Genomic DNA, 20,299 nt, shown 5'->3' on the forward strand with positions numbered 1-20,299 from the left:
TGACTGTGGTATATAAAGCCGCAGAATTAGTAGTAATCACTGTTATAAATTCAAATAAACCTTGTTTTAATCAAAAATACTGTGCTCCTTTGTTAAATTTAGTCCCAGTGGTAAATTAAGAAACGTCTGCACTGCAGAAAGGCAGCTTTCCTTTCTGTTGTAGATTATGGTGACATGTTCTACCTGCATGCTTCAGCTGCAGCCCTGACACTGTTCCACACTGGTTCCACTCAGCTTTAAGCATCATTACCCGGTGATAACTATCATTTCAAGTTGTTTCTCAAGGTTGGATGGCCCCTCTCTCTCTGCTGGATGAAAACCACACTGGGCTTTATTTATCTAGAAAGACCTTTTTGGTCGTTCACCCCCCCTGACTTCACCTCACTGCTGTTTCCTTAACGTGGGCTCACAGCAACTGACTGGATTACACTGCAACTGTCTAAATGTATTCCCGAGTCAAAATAACAACAACCACCACCATCATCATCATCATCATCTTAACAACAACAACAGCAATAATAATCATATCAATAATCCTAATAATAACGACAACAATAACAATAATGTAATAATCGTAATCATGATAATAATATTAATAATAAGAACAATAATAAGAATAATGACAATAATATTAAACACGTGTACACCACTTTTCATAGGAACTAAGAGACATGTTACATAGAATTCAAAAACACAGGTTCAGTATTGTTTCCTGTTTAAATAGGGCAGACGACAGGAATGCGGATGACGCACCCTCGGCGGAGTGATAGCGTGTGCGCGGCGGAAGGACACCTCCGCTCCGCGCTGCCGGAACATTAGCAGCGCCGCAGCACGCCGCGCGCCACTTTCCGCTCAGAGCGTCCACAGAGCAGCAGCAGAACAAACCTCCGGACATTGTCCCGTCGGCCGACATGGCAGCGTAACAGTGTGACCAGCCGCCGCTCCCTCCAACACAGTGCTCCAGCCAGTGCACTGAGTCTCCTCCGATTCAGCAAACATGTCGTAAGTCAACCTTTTCGAAAATGACAGCTGCCGGATGTGCCGAGGCCCGCGCGCGCCCCAGAGGCCTCGCATTCCCGCGAGCGCCATTTTTCTTTCTTTGTTTGTTTGTTATAGCTTAAATACAATTTCCTCTTTATGACTTTATATCCGACGCGCGCTGATGTCGTCGAGTAACGACGATAAAACGACTCATGATTGAGTTTAAAACCCAGGGCGTGTCGTTAGGGTGATGACGCAACACAGGACAGGAAACGTGAAATGTTACATTTTGCGACATGTGCTCAAAATGTCGTCGGTCGCGTTTCATCCTCAGACGTTTTGCGACACTTTGTATCAAACCGGAGTGTTGTTATGACGACTGAGTCCTCGGTGGCAACGTGGCGAGGGGAGTCTGTTCAGCGGGTTAAAATGGCGGAGGGAGAACAAAGTGGCTGTCAGGGAGGAAGAGGAAGAGAGGGGGGGAGGGAGGGAGGATGGACGCGGTGACCTCATCGCAGTCATGAGACATGAAGCAGCTGATGGGGAAACACGTGATGTGCAGTGAGCCCCACTGGAGGGATGGAGGCGCTGTTGAGTCAAAACAGGAGAGGATGTATCTAGTGAGCAATAAGACAATATCAATAATATATAAAACACAATACAACAACATATAATGCTTATACATCGTGTAAGCACAGGAAAGAGGTGTAACACATATTTGATCTACCTTTGATTTGTCAGTCCATAAAATGATATCTTCACTCAGGACTCTTTAAACATAAAAGAGATAATAATAATTACTGATATATAATTTGTGGCCCAGCCCTCGACGTACCTGAGATCAGAATCTGATTTCTCCCTGTCGGTTTAAATTGTGTGTTTGTGATGTTTCATATTTTCACCACAGACGTCTTTCTTTCATCCCCTTTCCTCAGGTCCTTTGTGGAAACCCTCAGCTCTGCTGCATTCGACAGCACGAAACACTTCGCCGCCCTCCTAGCATCATCACGCAGCCCGTTCGTGACCAACAACAGCCACTATGACCATGACGATGACAAACTCACAGTTTGGCCTGGAAGACATGGAGGCCCTTCTCTGGGGGCCTTCCTCTCCCACGGCTGACGCCATGGGCTCCCTGTTCTTTCACCCTGACCAAGAAGAGAATCAGGAAGGAGGAGGGAACTCACCAGAGGGGGACACTTCACCCGTGTCGCCCCTCACCTCCTTGTCACTGCCCTCTCCTCCTAACTTCTACTCTCCCCCTTCCTCGCCGCCCGCCGTCCTGCTCCACGGGGACAAAGCTGGGAATGAGTCTGCCCTGCTCTCCCTCCCCTGGTTGGAGCACCCTGATCAGCTGGGATGCCAAACGATCTCAGATGACAGGAAAGGTAATGATCTCTTTCACTTTTATCACTTTTGATAACATCTTTGAAATTCTCGGTGTAACAGAGTTTCTCCTTTGCTTCTGCAGAGGATCCGCTCGGTGCCCTGGACTGGATGGCGGAGAAGATGGATCTGAGCGAGTTTGACCTGGATTCTCTGATTGGCTCCTGCAGTCCCCCTGAAGAGTCCATCAGCTCCACAGAAGACCTGCTGGCCTCCCTAGATTGCCCCATGGAGCTCGACTCCCTCCCAGTGCCCACTCTCTCAACTCCTGTTCTCTCAGGTCTCCCCTGTGCTTCTCCTCCAAGTTCCCCTCCCACAGCCCTCCCCACAGTCTGTGAAGATGCTTCAGTCGTCACAGTGGAAGTCTCTGACTCCTACTTCGCCCACTCTCCTCCCACGTGTGTCCCAGAGCCACAAGAGGAGCTCGAAATCAAATCTGAGCCAGCTTCTCCGGACCCACCCGCCCCCATGGTTGATTCTCCTTCCTCACCAGTCGACACCCTGGACCTGGGCAGTGAGGTGGACGTCTCGGAGACAGAGGAGAAGCCAGTATTAGCTGCTGTGGTCCCTCAGGTCCACAGATTTGTATTCTCCCTTACACCAACCCGCATTGTCCTTGTACTGGCCCCCAAAAATGAGGTGGGGATCGCCACCACTACTGTAACCACCACACCAGAGGTCGTTCACTCGTCCCCTCCCGCCTGCCCCCCACAAAGGTCGTTTAGAAGCAGACCGTACCCTGAGCCCAAATACAAAACCAGTCCACCCTCTCCTGGTGTCACCACTGTCAAAGTCAAGTCCCTCTGTGGTGGTGATGATGATGATGATGAAGATGATGATGACGACAGGGTAACTCTGAAGGCGCCGAAGGAGAAGAAGCTGAAGAAGATGGCGCAGAATAAGACGGCCGCCACACGCTACAGGCAGAAGAAGAGGTCTGAGCAGGACTCGATCTCCTCGGAGCATTCGATCCTGGAGAGGAAGAACATGGAGCTGAGGGAGAAGGCTGAATCCATGGCCAGGGAGATCGAGTACCTCAAGGAGCTGATGGAGGAGGTCCGCACGGGCAGGACCAGGAAAGGTCTCCGTCCTGACCCGTAGTGGCTGGACCTAAGTATGTCAGAGTAGAATGTGGTTAACGGGAAGTGTCAGATTTATTTTTTAATGCAAACGTGTATCAGTATAATGTGTGTCCTCTCCTCGCAGCATGTGTTGAAACACAATCCAATAAAGTTGAATATCAAACACTGGTATTACTAGTTTTATGATAAATGAGTAGTTCTGGGGACATCTGGGATATTTTCCACTCAGTATCTGGACTTGTGCTGTTTCTTTGTATTTTAATTCCTCTATATCTGGACCTCAGTAACAAACCAGTAAGTCTTTTCTGTTTTAAAATGTGTATATGATAATGTCACCGATCCACCTGTATTATCACTCTATTAATAAAGAGTTTTGAACCTTATTTCATGATGTTTTTGTGATTATTTGTGGGCATAATTGAGAAAGAAAGAAAACTTGAGAAAAGTTTCTAAACAGTGAATTCCTCACTGAACACAAACTGGCATTATTAATAAGCCTGTCTCCACATGTTAATGCACCTTTACATTGGGTTTAATCAAAACCAATGACATGTTAGTGGTTTGGTTCAATCCCAGTTTGCAAATGCTCTTCCTTCCCCTGGTATATGATGCAGAGGGGATATAGTCATAAGAATTTAATTTCCAGAGCTGATCTTGAAAACCATTTGAGGTTTTAAATTCACAATTATTAGTTTGTGTAGTGGTGAGTTCAGGGGCGGCTGTGGCAGAGGAGGAAGAGAGGGTCGTCCACTAACACACACGTCCACGGCTTGATCCCAGTCTCCATTCCACGTGCTTAAATTGCCCCTGACGCTTCCCCTCTGCCCTCAGTGAATGTGTAATGTACGATAAATACAGTTCTGCACGTGGATTCACTTCATGACTGTGTGTGTGTGTGTGTGTGTGTGTGGCTGGGTGAATGACAAAACTGTTCGGTCTAATGTCACAGATGTTGTGTGTGTGTTTTGTTTTGTTATTTCTGTTTTTATCATTTATTTACTTTTTATATGTACAGATTTTAGCCTTTTTATTTCTTTTGCCTCTTTGAATCTCTTTACCTCTTTTATTCCTCTCTTTTTTATCTCTTTTATGTTCCTTAATTATTTTAAACTGAGCTTTCTAATTTTAAATCGATTTTTTTAAAGCATTTTGAATCGACCTCTGTGTTTGAGTGTCAAACAAACAAACAAAAATACAAAACAAATTGAGAAACAACACAACATGTGTGAAGTGAAGGGGGCTCAAACTTTTCAAATGATTTTTTTTCTAGGTTGAAATACTTTGAACAAGCATTAACATTGTATTTTGTTTATATGTCTCTTTGCTGCTTGTTGTATTAATTTCTTTTAACTTCAGTTCCATGGTATTTGCACAGGGTCGGTCAGACGTGTGCATGTAACTGTCCCCGTGCAGTCAATTTCAGGTTTAGTGAATCACAAGTCAGTGTCTTTGCTTAGAGAGACTCTTTTCAATCTGTTCGTAATCTAACCTTGTTCCAAACACAAAGAGTGTTTGTTGGTGGCCTCACAATGAGCCTGTGGATGCTCCATCTGAGTGGAGCCTCTCTCAAACAAACAGCGAGGAGGATAATGGAGGCCGCCTGACCAGCACAGTGCTGCAGACGCATGACTTTTCAATCAAATCACAGTCATGTGAGGTTAAAAATGTCATTTCCATGTACTACGTATACAGAATTTAAGGATAGAAACAGTATTTTGGTGTGGGAACTAACAGTATGTACTTGTCATAGTTTGTGTGAGGAATGAAGAGCATGAGAGAAAAGAAATAGAAGAAGAGAGAGAGTGCTGACTGGTGCTGAGCGAGGCACAGCTTGAATAATATTACCTGGAAAAACATTCAGCCTGGAACTGGCTGCTGGTGGACGCACGGTAATTGGACCAGGCTTTGGTCCAGATAGCTTAGGGACAATCTATAACTACAGAGGCGGCCAAAGTCAAGACGGTGTAGACCTACATACATTTCCTCCAGACTCCACACTCATATTCCTGTGCATGTAAATACACACATTTTTCAAGGGAAACATTTGATTTACGAGGGTGAGAACTCTGTGTGTTATATTAAACGCACACAATGTTGGGATGAAACATGTGGACACGATTGAATTCCAGATTTACCTTCTACTATTATACTACCATCTTAAAAAGAAAAGTCATGACTCTTACTTTCTGAATACTGTATTCTTGAAGGGCCTAATTTTATTTTACACACACACACACACACACACACACACACACACTCATATATTGACATACGGTAGCAGCGTACATTAAAAAAAACCTTCAAAATAAATAAATAATATTTTGAGGGGTCAAACATTGTGGCATTAATTCAATTTCAAAAGCACAAAAATGTGACTGAGGCTACATAACAATGTACTTTGCATCTACTGCGTGTACTTGAAGTAGTATTCTTGCATGTTGAAAATAAAACCAAGTTGTTATTACACTAAAAAGTTTCTTTTATTGAGCTGTGTGAGCCTTAAAGATATAAAATATTTGTCATGGTGCAGATAAAAAAAACGAATCTTACTTTTCTTGTTTTTACTAAAATCATTCTCAGTGTCTCTATTCTCAGTGAAAAACTAGCTTGAACTAGTGCCACCTAGTGACAACACTCCACAATCACTACATCCCTCCTGAGACAAGGACTCACGGCTTGTGTTCAGCTTAATGTGCCTGATTATTTTCATCAAGATGCATGAATTATATCCCTGGGATAATAGTGAAAATGTTGAAAAACGTCCTATCTTACAATGTTAATGAAAGTAAAAACTAAATCCTGAACCTGCCCTCTGATCCGGACCCACACCAAAGTTTAACGTCTTCTTCCCTGACACAAACCACATCCTTCCTTCCGCAGTTTCGGGGGAAATCCGTTCAGTTGTTTTTGTGTAATCTTGCCTAGAACCCAAACCAACTCCCCAAAAAAGAATTGATATCATGAGACAAAAGCCAAAAATACACAGCAGTACTGTATATCCACATCTTTTTTTTATTGTTGTCTGGGGATGAACACAGTACCGATGACGCCATCACCACGTACGAAGGACCACACAGGAAGTAATGCCACCTTGGCTACAGTAAAGTGATACACAGTGCAAAATGCTCAGCTACAAGCCTACGACATATGTAACATATCTTACACAGTAAATATACACCGCTTATACAACATATTCACACGTGGAGTGGGACTACGACTCTGAATGAATGTGTGAGAAAGTCATGCTGGTCACAGCTGCAGTAGCCTACGTCACTAGATGGAGCACGGAGTCAGTAAAAGCACAGAGGAAGCAGTGTCAGGGTTTCTGTTATAGGCTACATCGTTTGTATAAAATCACATTTCACAGCATGGCAGTGGTATCAGTCACATATTGTATTCGGTGTATTTGGACAGTTGCACATTCTGTGTTCTTCCGGGCTCTGTGCTTCAGCGTGGTTCAGCTTCGATATTGATGTAAACCTAATCTAATTAAAGCCGGGACTTGGCACTTTACCGCCTTATTCATTATTTTACTTCAAATGTGCTGAGGTCCCGAAGAACCTGAATGTGCAACTGTCCAAATACTTCCATTCTTGACAGAACCTCACTCGATGTAACTTTCAGAGTCCATTTTTTACCCCATCCACTTTGTTCTTTTATTTTTATTTTTTTTGCAGTTGTAAAGGTAGAGGGCTGTGATGTCGTCGTACCAGAAATTCACAAAGACCTGCTCAAGCGCGAGTCGGAGCAATAACAAGTGAGGTTGCCTTCAACTCTATAGGCACTCAATTATCTGCATGCGATGTCTTAACATGCCTCTGAGAGCTGAATTTATATATATATTCATATATAATCCTTTTTTTTTTTTTTAGCAAAATGTCACTTCAGATGACAGGATGTCTCGAGGATGTAGAAAAAGGTAGCAAAAGCCCTGTGTGAGCTTGAATGGTTCATGAGGTTATGTTGTTTTCTGCAGCATGCGGAAGCTTGATGTAGCCTTTAGGATAGTGCCCTGCCGCAGGGCTGCACTCCCACTCTCACGTTTTGATGCTGAGGCACGAAGCTGAATCTTACCTTGTCGATAAATGCACCAGATGCACGACCACAAACAGCGAAGCAGAGCCAGCCCGAGCAGCTCCACGGGGATCTGAGGCTGCACATAGTTTCATGGCAGCCTCGCTTAAGCTCTTATTGAGCATGAACGCTACAGCGAAGGTGGGATAAAGAATATATACTGACTAGTTGGGATGGTTTCAGTTAACTTTTTGGCACGAGGGAACCAAAGTGACAAATTTCTACCAAAGTGCAAAGACCGGCTCTCTGTTCTACCAATTTGAGTTGATACGTGACTCACGTCAGCAGGTTTGCAATCAGCGTTAATCAGAGTTTCGGTAAATGAGCCAGATTTCACCCGGGAGGAGTTAAGTAAACCCCGACTCCCTGAGCAGAACGGGTCAAATATTAACCAGGAAAATCTTAATATTGCTCCAATGAGAGATTGGGAAATTACCACGTTTCACTTTTGTGTCACTGAAGTGCACAAACAAGTCAAGACCCTCCTGACTTTTTAGTTTGACACTGGTGCACACATATTCCAGTATACATGGGATTGGTTTTTCATTTGAAACATGGGATGACGACTACACTGTAAAATCCATCCAAAACTGAAGAAACATCCATAGACACATTCCTCTTATTCCTCCAATAACCAAGTGACTGACTCGCTGCAAACCTCCAAACCGATTTAGGTTTTGATTATTCACTTCCAGTTTATAATATTACCGGTGCAGCCTGAACACATAGAGTTGCAATAATGAGTAATTCTTTACTCTGCAGAGTTGAACCAGGATCTCTTTAGCAGCAGGTGATTCCTATGAACATGCTCATGAGCAGGGGTCAATGTTTGTTCTGGACCCTTGAAGCAAAAAAGTAGAATACCTCTCCTCCTCCTGGGTCTGAGGGGACCGCGTTGACCAGTCTGCCCAGTGATCCGTGAGTTTCTCCTCATTTCATTTCACCATAAGACTCCACAGATTTGGACAGAGATCTCTACATGAGGTTGGACTAACATGAGGTGATGTTTGGGCCTTTACCGGAGACTCGGATCACGGAGACAAAGTCACTTTCCTTTTTAGTGCAGGTTGCATCACTGGACCTGGCATCCTCGACAGTCGTCCTCAGGCTCGGTGTTATCTGAGGAGTAGGAGCTCTCCTCGCTCACTGTCAAATGCAACACAGACATATTAGAACTTCATACTGTACATGCAGGTGCAGATATGTGCAAAATATACATGAAGATAAGTGTATGACTTACACCACTCAGTCTGAATGGGGAGGAAGGCCTTATCTCCATTCTCCCGGATCATCTCCTCTATCTTATCCAGCAGGGCGGACACACTCCTGTCCTTCCCGGGGACCTTACTGTCCAGGACGTGGTAATAGTTCCCACAGTATTCAAGTAGTCTCTGCAGCTCCCGCCCGCCTCTGAGGATGTGCTCCTCGATGGGCGTGCGGCCCAACCAGTCACCACAGCTGAAGAGCACCATGGTGTGGAGACACGCGCTGTCCCCGAACAGAGTCTCTATGTGGGCCAGGAGGGTTCGCCTCTTCCTGGCCGTGAGGGACGAGACCACGGGGAGGACCAGCAGCAGCGTGTGGGGTCCGGGCCGCAGCAGGGCCGCTCCGCGCTGGGACTCCTGGCGGATGCGCTTCGGCGTGCGCCTCACCGAGAACCAGTCCCACCCTGGGGTGTCGACGATGGTGATCCGGCGACCCGACACGAGCGCCTGCCTCCTGAGGCACAGCTCCGTCTCCTGGCCCGACTCAAAGTACCGACGGCCCAGGATGGCGTTCCCCACCGAGCTCTTTCCAACGCCCTTCCAGCCCAACAGCAGCAGCCTCAGTTCTGCCCAGAACACAGAGGCAGATATTGATCAGTCATGAGTAAGCTCTTTCCTAACACCAATTCTTGTGCAGTGGCCTTTCTTCTTCAACCCATTAATCATTCAGTCACACACACAAAACGTTGTACTTCTATTTTAGTGAGGACACTCAATGGCATAGCTCTAACCCTTACCCCAACCATCACAACTGAATGCCTTACCCTAATCCTTACCCTATGCATAACCTAAACCTAATCTTAACCCCAAAAGTGAGTCTTAATCCTCAAACAGCCCTTTGAAAGTGGGTCAGAAAGTGAGGACCGGCCAAAATGTCTTAACTTCCCCAAGATGTCCTCACTCTGTAAGGTCTATGAGCTCAAGATAGTCGTCACAAAGGTATAAGATATCTGTACTAGTACACATACAGGCCCGTGCAGCTAACCTTATTAAGACTTTGCATTGACTTCCACTCATTAAGGACAGCCTAACCTTATAACCAGGATCTCAGACATGACAGTTTTCCTCATTAGGACTGGGTTTTGGTCCCCATGGGGTCTACTGGTCATGATAAGGTCAGTGATTATGCTGGAAAATGTCCTAAAGTGGTATCAAAAACAAGCACACACACACACACACACCTCTGGGAGGTCCTCCGATCATCTGATCCCTCTGTCTGGCGTGCTCCTCCATCCTCATCCTCTCCTCCTCCAGCGCTCTCCTGGCCTGCTCCTCCTCCAGTAAAATCAGCTCGTTCACCTCAAAGTACCAGCCTGCACAACAAAAACAATGAATTATTCACTAAACCGTCGTCAGTCGGCTCTACGTCACAATTGGTGTATTCATTAATGATGAAATTATATAAGATTGAAGCTGCAGAAACGTTGCTCTACATACTGTCTTATCCGTTTGTGTATCACAGCACAAAAAACAAATTCTTCACGTGAAAAACCAACCTTGGTTGTCAGTGATCAGCTCCTCCACCTTCTCCATCAGCTCGGGTACCTGCGTGTTCTCCTCCGTCTCCTTCTGAGTGTTGTCAAAGGCGTGGTACCTACAGGTGGAGAGACACAGTGTTCGCCATTGTTACACATATCGTTCAGTTTATTCATCATGAGTCCATGAGTGTCTTCTGTGAGCTTTCCAAAAAACCCTAAAGGTGTAGTGATGTCATCAGGGTCGTGAACTGTGGGAGGAGAGTTTGGAAGGGGTTGGTAATTAGGGGGTGGGGTTTGTTCATGTGCTAATTTTATACGGTAAGTTTGGCTTCTAATGTGCAAGCTGCCGGCGTCTGTATCTGGGATATTCTGGCTGAATGTATTGATAGCGGGAGGAACAGGAGACATATCGTCCATCTTTATATACAGTCTATAATTAGTAGCTGGAAGAAGCTAATGTCGAGCTGAAGCGAGAGGCTCCAGCAGAGAGGAAGAGCAGCTGCAAACTTGTCGTTTTCAGGCCAAACAAACACTGACTCTCGTGACGTCACTTGAGGCCGTGAATCAGACTCCGTACAGCTCCCTCTGATGTCACAAGTAGTCTTACACAACTTTATTCACATATGCAGTGGTATATTCCCCAACACCTGCAAATACACTTTGCTATGTTCAACGAATGTCCCTCTGCTGAACTGCTGAACTGCTTCTGCTGCTGTTGAGGCTACAACCACAAGACTCAGTCATTACTTCTGTTTTTTCTGGTTATATAGAAAACATAGAATCGACGCAGACAACAACACATGTTCCTTTGTTTTTGTGAAAGGAACCAGAGAAGAGAGAGGGGGGGAAACAGACGTCATACCTGCTTCCACATCTCTCCACCAGCCACTGCAGGGCCTCTCCAGTGTTGGATATGTGCTCCTCAATGAAGACACCTTTTGGCAGTTTGTCCACCCCAGTGAAGATCACCATGGAGTACCTCCAGGTCCCTCCACCCAGGGCCCCAAGTTGCTCATCTGCGGCCCTCCTCTGGGCGTCAGTGAAGGGCTGGGTGACCGACACCACCAGCAGTATCACGTGGGGTCCAGGAGGACAAAGAATGGCCCCCATGCATGGCCCCTCGCTGTCCAGGCTCGGCGGTGGCCGCGGTTGACTGTCCGACTCGGCACCGGCATCGTCATTGTTGTTTTCAGCTTCAGTGTCTTCCTCTGGGTCAGCTGGGATGGCCCATGGTGGAGTATCAACCACGGTGACGCGTCTGCCATAGATCTCTGTGTGGCCCACGTTGCTGTGAGTTGTCTCCGTCCCGGCGTCAAAGACCTCGTCCCCTAGGATGGTGTTGGCAGTTGAGGTCTTACCGGACTGTGGGCCCCCTAGGATCAGCAGTCTGCGCTCAGGGGGGTGGCGGCCCCTGGGGTCACCTGTTGAAACAAAGACAGATGAGACTGAAGTTCTCTAGGAGGATGGGTTTGTTGAGTGATGTCCACAGCACAGTTGGGCCTCAGAGGAAATTATCTTTATCGTATCGGTTTCAATCCCTCCTTCGTCTTGTCCCCAATGTACTTTTAAGAGATGAGGATATGTCTGCTCTTTTTTCCCCACCAATATATTCTCATGTCGCACTCCTTGTCCCTCTGTTCTGCCCTTACTCCTCTGATTTCCCCTTGTCATCATCTTATCCGGGCTCCTTGCTACCTTACACCTCTTCTCTTTCATTGCCTCCTCCATTCATTCTTGTCCTCATCCCCCTTTCTGCCCCTCAACCCTGCTCCCAGCATGCCTCCTCTTTGTTTTCCTTCGTCATTAGCCTTTGGAAGAATCGGGTCAGAGAGGTGGAACCTCGACCTCCTTCCGGAGAGAACAGGCACATGGACGGAATCACGAGTAAGAGTACAAATGCTTTGGCATCACAGAGAAATAAGAATGACAAGATGTTTGCTCTGTGAGGATGACAGAAGGACAGGATAGTGGGAGGTTACTCGCTGCTGCTGACACTTTCCATGTGAGCTGCTAAACACAGGAAGTTGTCTCAAGCAACAGTTCCCCCACTATTGCAGACATGTGGTCCAGACATGGCATGGCTGTGCCTGGATGCTGCCAGTGAGTGGACGAATGGTGATGGTGGGGGAACGTGCGGCGAGGCTGCACTGCAAAGAACCAAAAAACCCACTTACCAGTGTCAGAGGCAGAGGACACAGCAGCCATCTTGTGTGTAGAACCTCTGGCTTCCTCCTCCTCTGCCCCCCTCCTCCGTCTCCTTCTCGCCTCCACGGTGGATTCCTCTTCTTCCCTCTTCAGAAAGCGACGGATCCTGGGTGGCGTGCGGAAGGGTGGCAGCTCAAATGCTCCTCGGCTCTCTCCGTCACTCTTACCCTCATTCTACTGCGGTGTGACTCACTCTATCTATCTACTGCCTCCCTTCCTCTCCTCACACCCCCTCTGCCACTCAACCTCTCTCCCTCTTCTTCTGTTCTATCTTACACACCCCCTCAGACTACTATGGCTCTCTTCCCTCCTCTTCTCTCCCCTTCTGTACTCGTCTTCCAGCGCTCCTTTCTCCTCTCGTATTTATCTGTCTGAACAGATGGGAAAGATTGTGCAATGCAGGAGCCGGGAAGCCAAATCCTCCCCTGCAGCAGCAGCAGCAGCAGCAGCTCTAGCAAGATGTCTCGTCATTTTCTTTTCCTTTTTTCTTGTGAGGCAAAACAGAGGAAGCTGTTCCTCCCACTCGCTTGTATCACACAGCAGCAGCAGCAGCAGCAGCAGCAGTGTGGCACTGTATGCAGACTGCAGTCAGGAGGACAGATAGAAAGATGGATAGACAGAGAGGGGGAGAGGGAGGAGAGAGGGGGGAGCTGTTCTCTCTGTTTACAGCTGGATGTATTCCCCAGCTGCTGCATCATGCACAAACACAACCATTTCTATGATGCCTGCAGACACAGAAACATGTGAGGCAGTGAGGGCATGCATACTGCATGAATACATTTAAATATGGATATAAGACATGCAACACTTCACACATAACAGCTCCTATAAATAGCGGGAGATGAAATGTAGCTGAACTGGATTTGAAAAGTGAAACATCATGTGAGGCAGAAGAGAAGTATTATATAAATCACCCTGAGTGTCTGAGCTCATCCTTGGCTCCAGATCAGGTTAATTGTGTTAGCTGTGTGTTGAGATACGTTCACGGACACGGGGGGAAGTCACGTAAGACAGAGGATTATTTTGATGGCTGCATCTTCCAATTATCAAATGACCACATTGAAACGTTGTGTAGAAGCTATTGTCGCACAGTTTTTTAATGACGCAGTTTCCTCTCTCTGGACCTGCGGTTTATTTGGAGGAAAATCACTGAAGGGACGCGACACGTCCGCGACCACTGGGCCGTGCGCACGGTGCGTTCACTTGCTCCCCGGAAGGAGCAATTTCCCAAATTGTGACGTCAATGTTCAGTGTGTTCTTTGATGTGCTTTGAACCCAGAATGTGGGGGAAAAACATGGACGCTGTGCACAAAATGTGTTGATCCACGTTTAAACAAAACTTTGACACCCTTCTCCTATATATATCTACATAGTAACAAAGGGTTAATGAGATAATCAGGTGTGACAGGCATATCAACAATAATATGCATGTTAATCATAAAAACATCTGTATTGGTTAAACAGCATGGTGTTCAAGGCCTGTAGGGAATGAATGTGCAGTTTGCAAGTGACAATTTTTGTACAAAAAAATTCACATTAGGAGCTGATGTTTAGAACTGATTGTAATAAGTGTTCAATTGATGTTGTCAGCAGCTCCTGTCAACATTTCCGACAGACTAAACCTTGCAGTAGCAAACAATTCAGAAATGCTGTGGACTTTGTTTTACCTCCTGCAGCGAAGTTCTGTGTTCAATCCTGGGCTTTTAGTGTTTTTATTTTATTTCTTCTTTTACTTGTGTGCTTTTTTTTTATTTGTGAAGGACTCTGTAACTTTCTTTCTCTGTAAGAAGTGCTACAAATAAAGATATCATTATTATTATTACTATTATTATTGTTAGTAGTAGTTTTATTAGTCGTTTTATTAGTGTTATTAAGTAAAGGAAATATCCCTCAAAATTTACGATGTTAAGTGATAAGATTCAAGCTAAATATAGACCCTGCCTGTGTATAATGCAATTCAAATAGGGAATCAATATTTCATTTATTCTTTCATTGTCAATATTATTTTTGGTCCCCTGAGATTTTTCGGGTGTTTCGATGAATGAAATAAACTTATAAATAGAAACAATAAATAAATGAATAATACATTATTGAACTTAAAACTTATATCAACATATTAATATTCATCTGTTTTATTTATTTTGATGTTTTGTATTTACTTGAGTATTTGTTGTGTGTATTTTATCAACACCCGGAGTCTGAATCATGAAATGTCATCATAATCATCTATTTCTTCAATTGGGTGGATTATTCCGACTCCACGTGAACGCGCACACGGTCACCACGTGGTGTCGTAAAACGACGCTCCGCTTCCTCCACGTGATGTCAGCAGGCGGGAAGTGTGCTGGTCCTGCCGCGTTGTGTGTGTGTGTGTGTTTGTGAGGAAGGTGCCGAGAGTTCCCCCCCCGACTCTGAGAGAACATGGAGGCGGCAGACGAGACGATGAAGTACCGCTCTCCTCTGGTGTCCAGGTACGCCAGCAAGGAGATGGCCTTCAACTTCAGCGACCGGAAGAAGTTCAGCACCTGGAGGAAGCTGTGGATCTACCTGGCCCAGGCGGAGAAGGTGTGTAGCCTCCATAGGGAAAACTGTGTGTGTGTGTGTGTGTGTGTGTGTGTGTGTGTGTGTGTGTGTGTGTGTGAGACCAGGACCTGAAGTAGAGTGTGACCTTTAAGAGCCTCTCGTGTTCCCTGATCTAAATTTAGTTTGTCAGCTGCAGCCCAGAGGAACACTGAACTAAAAACACACACACACACACTGAAATAAAAACACATGTAGCTAAAACACATAACATGTAACTAAGAAACACAAATGTAACTAAAACACACACGTAGCAAAACACACACTGAGAGAAACAGTTGAATTAATATATGTTTAGATAGATGTATAGATAGATGTATAGATGGGTAGGTAGGTAGATGTACTTAATTGATCCCAAATTGGGGAAATTAATGTGTTAGCAGCAGCAATGCATGAGGCACATAACACACCAAGCAAGATGTAAAAGTATAAGAAACTATACAAAATATAAAGAATATAACAATAAAAAATAGAATTGGTCCAAATCCTGCAGTGACAAACGTCAGATCCGTCTCTTTTCTTTCCCCTTGGGTCACGTTCAGGGTTTTGTTGGATTAAAACCACATTCGGCTGCTCAGAGTCTGTCACGGTGGCTTCAGAGGTTATCAGAGAAGTTTATCCTCTGTTGACATGTAGCCTTCAAACTGTTTCACCATTTTGATCAAACTGTGGTTTTATCTCACAGACACAAAGTACGCTGAGTCAAGTCATAGATACAGATGATTTCAGCAGACATCTATTCACCCTCTCCCCCCATGATGAGCTAACTGTTTACACACCCTCCCACATGATCTGTTGTACACACACATCACACATGCACACACTGATCGGTGCTGCTCTACAGTTTGTCTGTGCAGAGTCAGGCCTGTGCGCTTGGTGTGTGGAAATAGCGAGCACAAATGTCACGGTAACTGGAAACTGCCTCCTGAGAGGCTGTGTTTTACTATAACCTCGCCAAGCTGTAGCCCTGTTTGTTCGTTTGGCTTCAAATACCCTGCATTTACATCATCTGCCTTGGAATTAGCCTCCCTGCTGTCGTGACCTTTGACACCAGAGAGTTTGACCTTGAACTGAGCTGTAACCTGCACGGAGAGAGATGTATTTCCAGGGGTTGGGACCAATTTCTCCCTCAACCCTGCTCTGTAGTCCCGTCCCGTGACTGCTGTGTCCTAATAGAGGACACACCAATCTAATCAGGACACTGGTCGTCTTCTCACGAGGACGTCACATGTCTGTCAGGGCCGTTAAAAAGACAGAACAGATCTTGTTTCATTTGTCCTCATTTGTTTCATTAGCGATCTGTGATAGTTCAGTTAAAGTAACGTGCATTTCATTTCAGAAAACATGATGTAAATATCTGTATATTACTCAATGATTCATGGAGAAAACTGTATCAGATATAATTTGTAACAATTCTTCATTAAAATGTCTAAAAACAACTCAACCTATGTTATATATATTTTATTGACGTGTCTACTGACATCATCCAAAATGTTTCCTACAGTTTTCAAACCCAGGGAATTTTAATCAAGGTAACGTTTCACTTTAGACAATTTAGTCACTCACTCCTAATGGATCTTGATTATAATTGGCTGCACGTTCTGAAATTCATGCCCTTGATTTGAAATACCAACCCAATAAATTTGAACTTAAATCGTAACTTCCCTTGTTGACATTCGTCTTCTTCCTCCTCACTCCATCTCAGCCTTTATTCTTCTCCTTCCTCAGACTTTGGGTTTGCCCATCACCGACGCCCAGGTCCAGGAGATGGAGAGCCATGCGGACGACATTGACTTTGTCATGGCGGCCGAAGAAGAGCGCAAGCTCAGGCACGACGTCATGGCTCACGTGCACACCTTCGCACACTGCTGCCCCACTGCCGCTCCAATCATCCACCTCGGAGCCACGTCCTGCTACGTCGGAGACAACACTGTAATCACGATGAGTTTTATAGCTATCGCCTGATCACAGTATTTAGTCTCCAAGTTCTCCCAGATGTCTGATAAATTCCCCTCGAGAAAACACAACCCCACAGTTGGGTTGTTTACGTATTTACTTTTCGTTAAAAGTTTTCATCTTCTGTAAGTCGCTGTGTTTTTTCCTCCTCAGGATCTGATTATGCTGCGTGACGGATTCGACATCCTCTTGCCTAAGGTGAGGCTCAGCTGTTTGCCAGAGAGCAGGCCCACTGTGACATCAGTGGAATCAGGGGCATTGTAACTCGGTGCCTCAGCTGTTTAATAACAAGTCAACAGTGTAGAAATAATCACCTCGGCTTGCGCAATGTTTCATCACAAAAAATAGACATAAGCTCGACATGCGTGTATTATGCAATGATTCAGTGCCACGCTCCTGTTTTGATTTCCACAGCTGGCCAGAGTCATCGACAGACTGATGAACTTTGCAGAGAAATACGCTGACCTCCCCACGCTTGGCTACACACACTACCAGTGAGTCTGAATGCAGCTTCACTCCTCTGGTCATTCCTCTCTGTGTCCGTTTGCTGCTGGGCTCCATCTCTGAAGTCTGCGCCTCTCGCTCTCTGCAGGCCCGCCCAGTTGACCACAGTCGGGAAGCGAGCGTGTCTGTGGCTGCAGGACTTGGCCATGGACATGCGGAACCTCCAGAGAGCCCGCGACGACCTGCGTTTCAGGGGGGTGAAGGGGACCACCGGGACCCAGGCCAGCTTCCTGCAGCTCTTCCAGGGGGACCACGACAAAGTATAAATCATCATTCATTCCATTTCAATTAGAAATGTATTGATAAAGCAATTGTTGTCTATTTATCTACTAAATGAACCAATCATTATTTTTCAGGTGGAGGAGCTTGACAGGATGGTGACGGAGATGGCTGGCTTCAAAAAGTTAGTTCTGCCTCCTGCTGTTCCCAGTATCGTCCATATCACACAATTTTAGCATATTTTACATCAAAAGTAGCAGGTGAACTCGCTAAAAAAGGGGATTGGATCCTTTTCCATTGCCTGAAGTGGAGTTCATGTTTCCATCACTAGTGGAAAAGGGCTTTAGAAATAAAATATGGGTGGTATTATTATTATTATTATTATTAACCCGGTCACTGAGATTTCTTTTGTTATTTGCCCTCATGATATTGTTCCCATCCCACCCAGAGCCTACCTGGTGACGGGCCAGACGTACAGTCGGAAGGTGGACGTGGACTGTTTGTCCAGCCTGGCCAGTTTGGGAGCAACTGTTCACAAGGTAAAGCTGCATTAACAAATGTCTCCATCTAGTGGTGTGGAAATGGAGGTTGGGTCATTTTTTTTTTTACAACACTGTGATAAAACATGCAACTCTCTCCTGACTTTCAAAGCTGACTTGAACATTTCAGGTAAACTTGCTGAAGCTCACGTTTGATGCATGTGTCTGCTGCAGATCTGTACCGACATCCGCCTGCTCGCCAACCTGAAGGAGATCGAGGAGCCTTTTGAGAAAGATCAGATCGGTTTGTTCACTTCTTACGTAACCTCGTATTCACTGGCATGAACCTTTTACAGTTATCTCTACATTTGTCTTATGGTGATAACTAATAACGTAAAAGTAAAGCAGTAGCATAATAAATCATTGTGTTGCTGCTGTCCTATAATGAAAACATCATTCACTCTCCTGATCCTGTTGATGTTGAGATGACGCTGTCTTCCCCGCCCTAGGTTCCAGTGCCATGGCGTACAAGAGGAACCCCATGCGAGCGGAGCGTTGCTGCAGCTTGGCTCGACACCTGGTGGCGCTGTTGGCCAACCCGCTGCAGACGGCCTCAGTGCAGTGGCTGGAGAGGACACTGGACGACAGCGCTAACAGGTCAGCAAACCTGAGACGTGTATTCACCCCAGTCTTAGTTACCTTCGCATTACTACATGCTGCAGTTTTTTTTAGATTGCTACTCTGAGTTTGGTCTTTTATCAAAGATCCTCGGTTGTATGTGTTCTCCAAGCTGCCAGTTGTGACTGAGTAAACTCAAGGTTTCCAGATATGGGCTCATGCAGAGACACTGAACTCATTGCAGGAGGATCTCGCTGCCCGAGTCCTTCCTCACAGCAGACATCATCCTCACCACGCTGCAGAACATCACAGAGGGACTGGTGGTTTACCCCAAAGTCATCGAGAGACACATCCGCCACGAGCTTCCCTTCATGGCCACAGAGAACATCATTATGGCCATGGTGAAGGCTGGTGGAAACAGACAGGTAGGAGGAGGAAGTTGTTTAAGCTGCGAGGGATATCTGTATGGACCAAATAATTCAAGAACCTCACCTAATCCTCGATCAGCTCCACATGTAGTGTACATCAGATCAACTCTGTACCCAGGTCTCCATCTTTGTGCTCTCTCCTTCAGGACTGCCACGAGAAGATCCGCGTTCTGTCCCAGGAGGCAGCAGCTGTGGTCAAACAGGAGGGCGGTGATAACGACCTTCTGGCCAGAGTTCAGCAAGACCCCTACTTCGCCCCCATCCTGTGTCAGCTGGACGCCCTGCTGGAGCCCAAGACCTTCATCGGCCGCGCTCCGCAGCAGGTACAGCATCTTTTTTCACCAGCTGTCTTTTGTCCACACTGCTTCTCTGCCATTACGAGTGTGGTTACTGTGGAGTAAGTGTTTACGGAACATTCAAGAGGGGTAGAGCACGCAGGAGGCAAGTTGTAATGTGTATTTTTTAATTTTTTAGGTGACCAGGTTCCTGTCTGAAGAAGTACGCCCCCTGCTGGAGCCATACAAAGCAAAGATGGATGTCAAGATTGAGCTCGAGCTCTGAAACACACACACACACACACTGACGTGAACAAGGCCACTGGCCTTGTGAACACTGCCTTATACCTCAATAAAGATAAATAGGTCAATAAACATCTCTTTTGTTGTGGTTTTCATTCAGTAATTAAATTGATCTCTTACAAAAGAGGATTTATAATGTTGTAATAAATTATGATGGTAATGTTCCTGTCATATCTTATTGACAGGAACCAAATGTCAAATGTGTAACTACCTAATATCACAGATATTTGAGAAAAATCTATTTGACTTTTTGGTTTGGTCCCAGTCCCTTCCACTAACATGGAGGCAATGGGGACCATTTGACATCAAGAAGTCATTGAACTTTATATACAGTCTGAAAACGTCTGGAACTAGAGGTTGTGTTGCTTTCTACAAATGATTAGAACTAATCCATTGAAATAGCAGCAAAATATGAATCAGTTGACTAATGAATCGATCAACTTGGTTCTTCAGACACTTCTGAGCT

At 45.6% G+C, this 20,299-nt stretch overlaps 3 protein-coding genes across 3 annotated transcripts; 2 read left to right on the forward strand and 1 right to left on the reverse strand.

The window, feature by feature from the left end:
* The first annotated feature begins 818 nt into the window (after positions 1-818).
* On the forward strand, positions 819-3,832 carry atf4b (activating transcription factor 4b). The gene is made up of 3 exons (XM_035181803.2): positions 819-1,002; positions 1,917-2,369; positions 2,453-3,832. The coding sequence occupies exons 2-3, from the start codon at positions 2,021-2,023 to the stop codon at positions 3,466-3,468; spliced, it is 1,365 nt and encodes a 454-aa protein (XP_035037694.2). The 5' UTR covers positions 819-1,002; positions 1,917-2,020; the 3' UTR covers positions 3,469-3,832.
* Positions 3,833-6,420: 2,588 nt separating this feature from the next.
* On the reverse strand, positions 6,421-13,503 carry si:dkey-110g7.8 (GTPase IMAP family member 8). Its single transcript, XM_035181794.2, has 6 exons — positions 12,441-13,503; positions 11,129-11,687; positions 10,285-10,382; positions 9,970-10,101; positions 8,764-9,354; positions 6,421-8,669 (listed from the first exon to the last, which is right to left on the reverse strand). Exons 1-6 carry the CDS (start codon positions 12,469-12,471, stop codon positions 8,596-8,598), a joined length of 1,485 nt encoding a protein of 494 aa, XP_035037685.2. The 5' UTR covers positions 12,472-13,503; the 3' UTR covers positions 6,421-8,595.
* Positions 13,504-14,777: 1,274 nt separating this feature from the next.
* adsl (adenylosuccinate lyase) lies at positions 14,778-19,907 on the forward strand. The gene is made up of 12 exons (XM_035181798.2): positions 14,778-15,036; positions 16,780-16,983; positions 17,161-17,205; positions 17,422-17,501; positions 17,600-17,771; positions 17,868-17,914; positions 18,179-18,269; positions 18,444-18,513; positions 18,719-18,866; positions 19,072-19,252; positions 19,402-19,578; positions 19,730-19,907. Exons 1-12 carry the CDS (start codon positions 14,893-14,895, stop codon positions 19,814-19,816), a joined length of 1,446 nt encoding a protein of 481 aa, XP_035037689.1. The 5' UTR covers positions 14,778-14,892; the 3' UTR covers positions 19,817-19,907.
* The last annotated feature ends 392 nt before the right edge of the window (positions 19,908-20,299 follow it).

The sequence above is a fragment of the Hippoglossus stenolepis genome, chromosome 16 (genome assembly GCF_022539355.2).
Source record: "Hippoglossus stenolepis isolate QCI-W04-F060 chromosome 16, HSTE1.2, whole genome shotgun sequence".
NCBI classification, from domain to species: Eukaryota; Metazoa; Chordata; class Actinopteri; order Pleuronectiformes; family Pleuronectidae; genus Hippoglossus; species Hippoglossus stenolepis.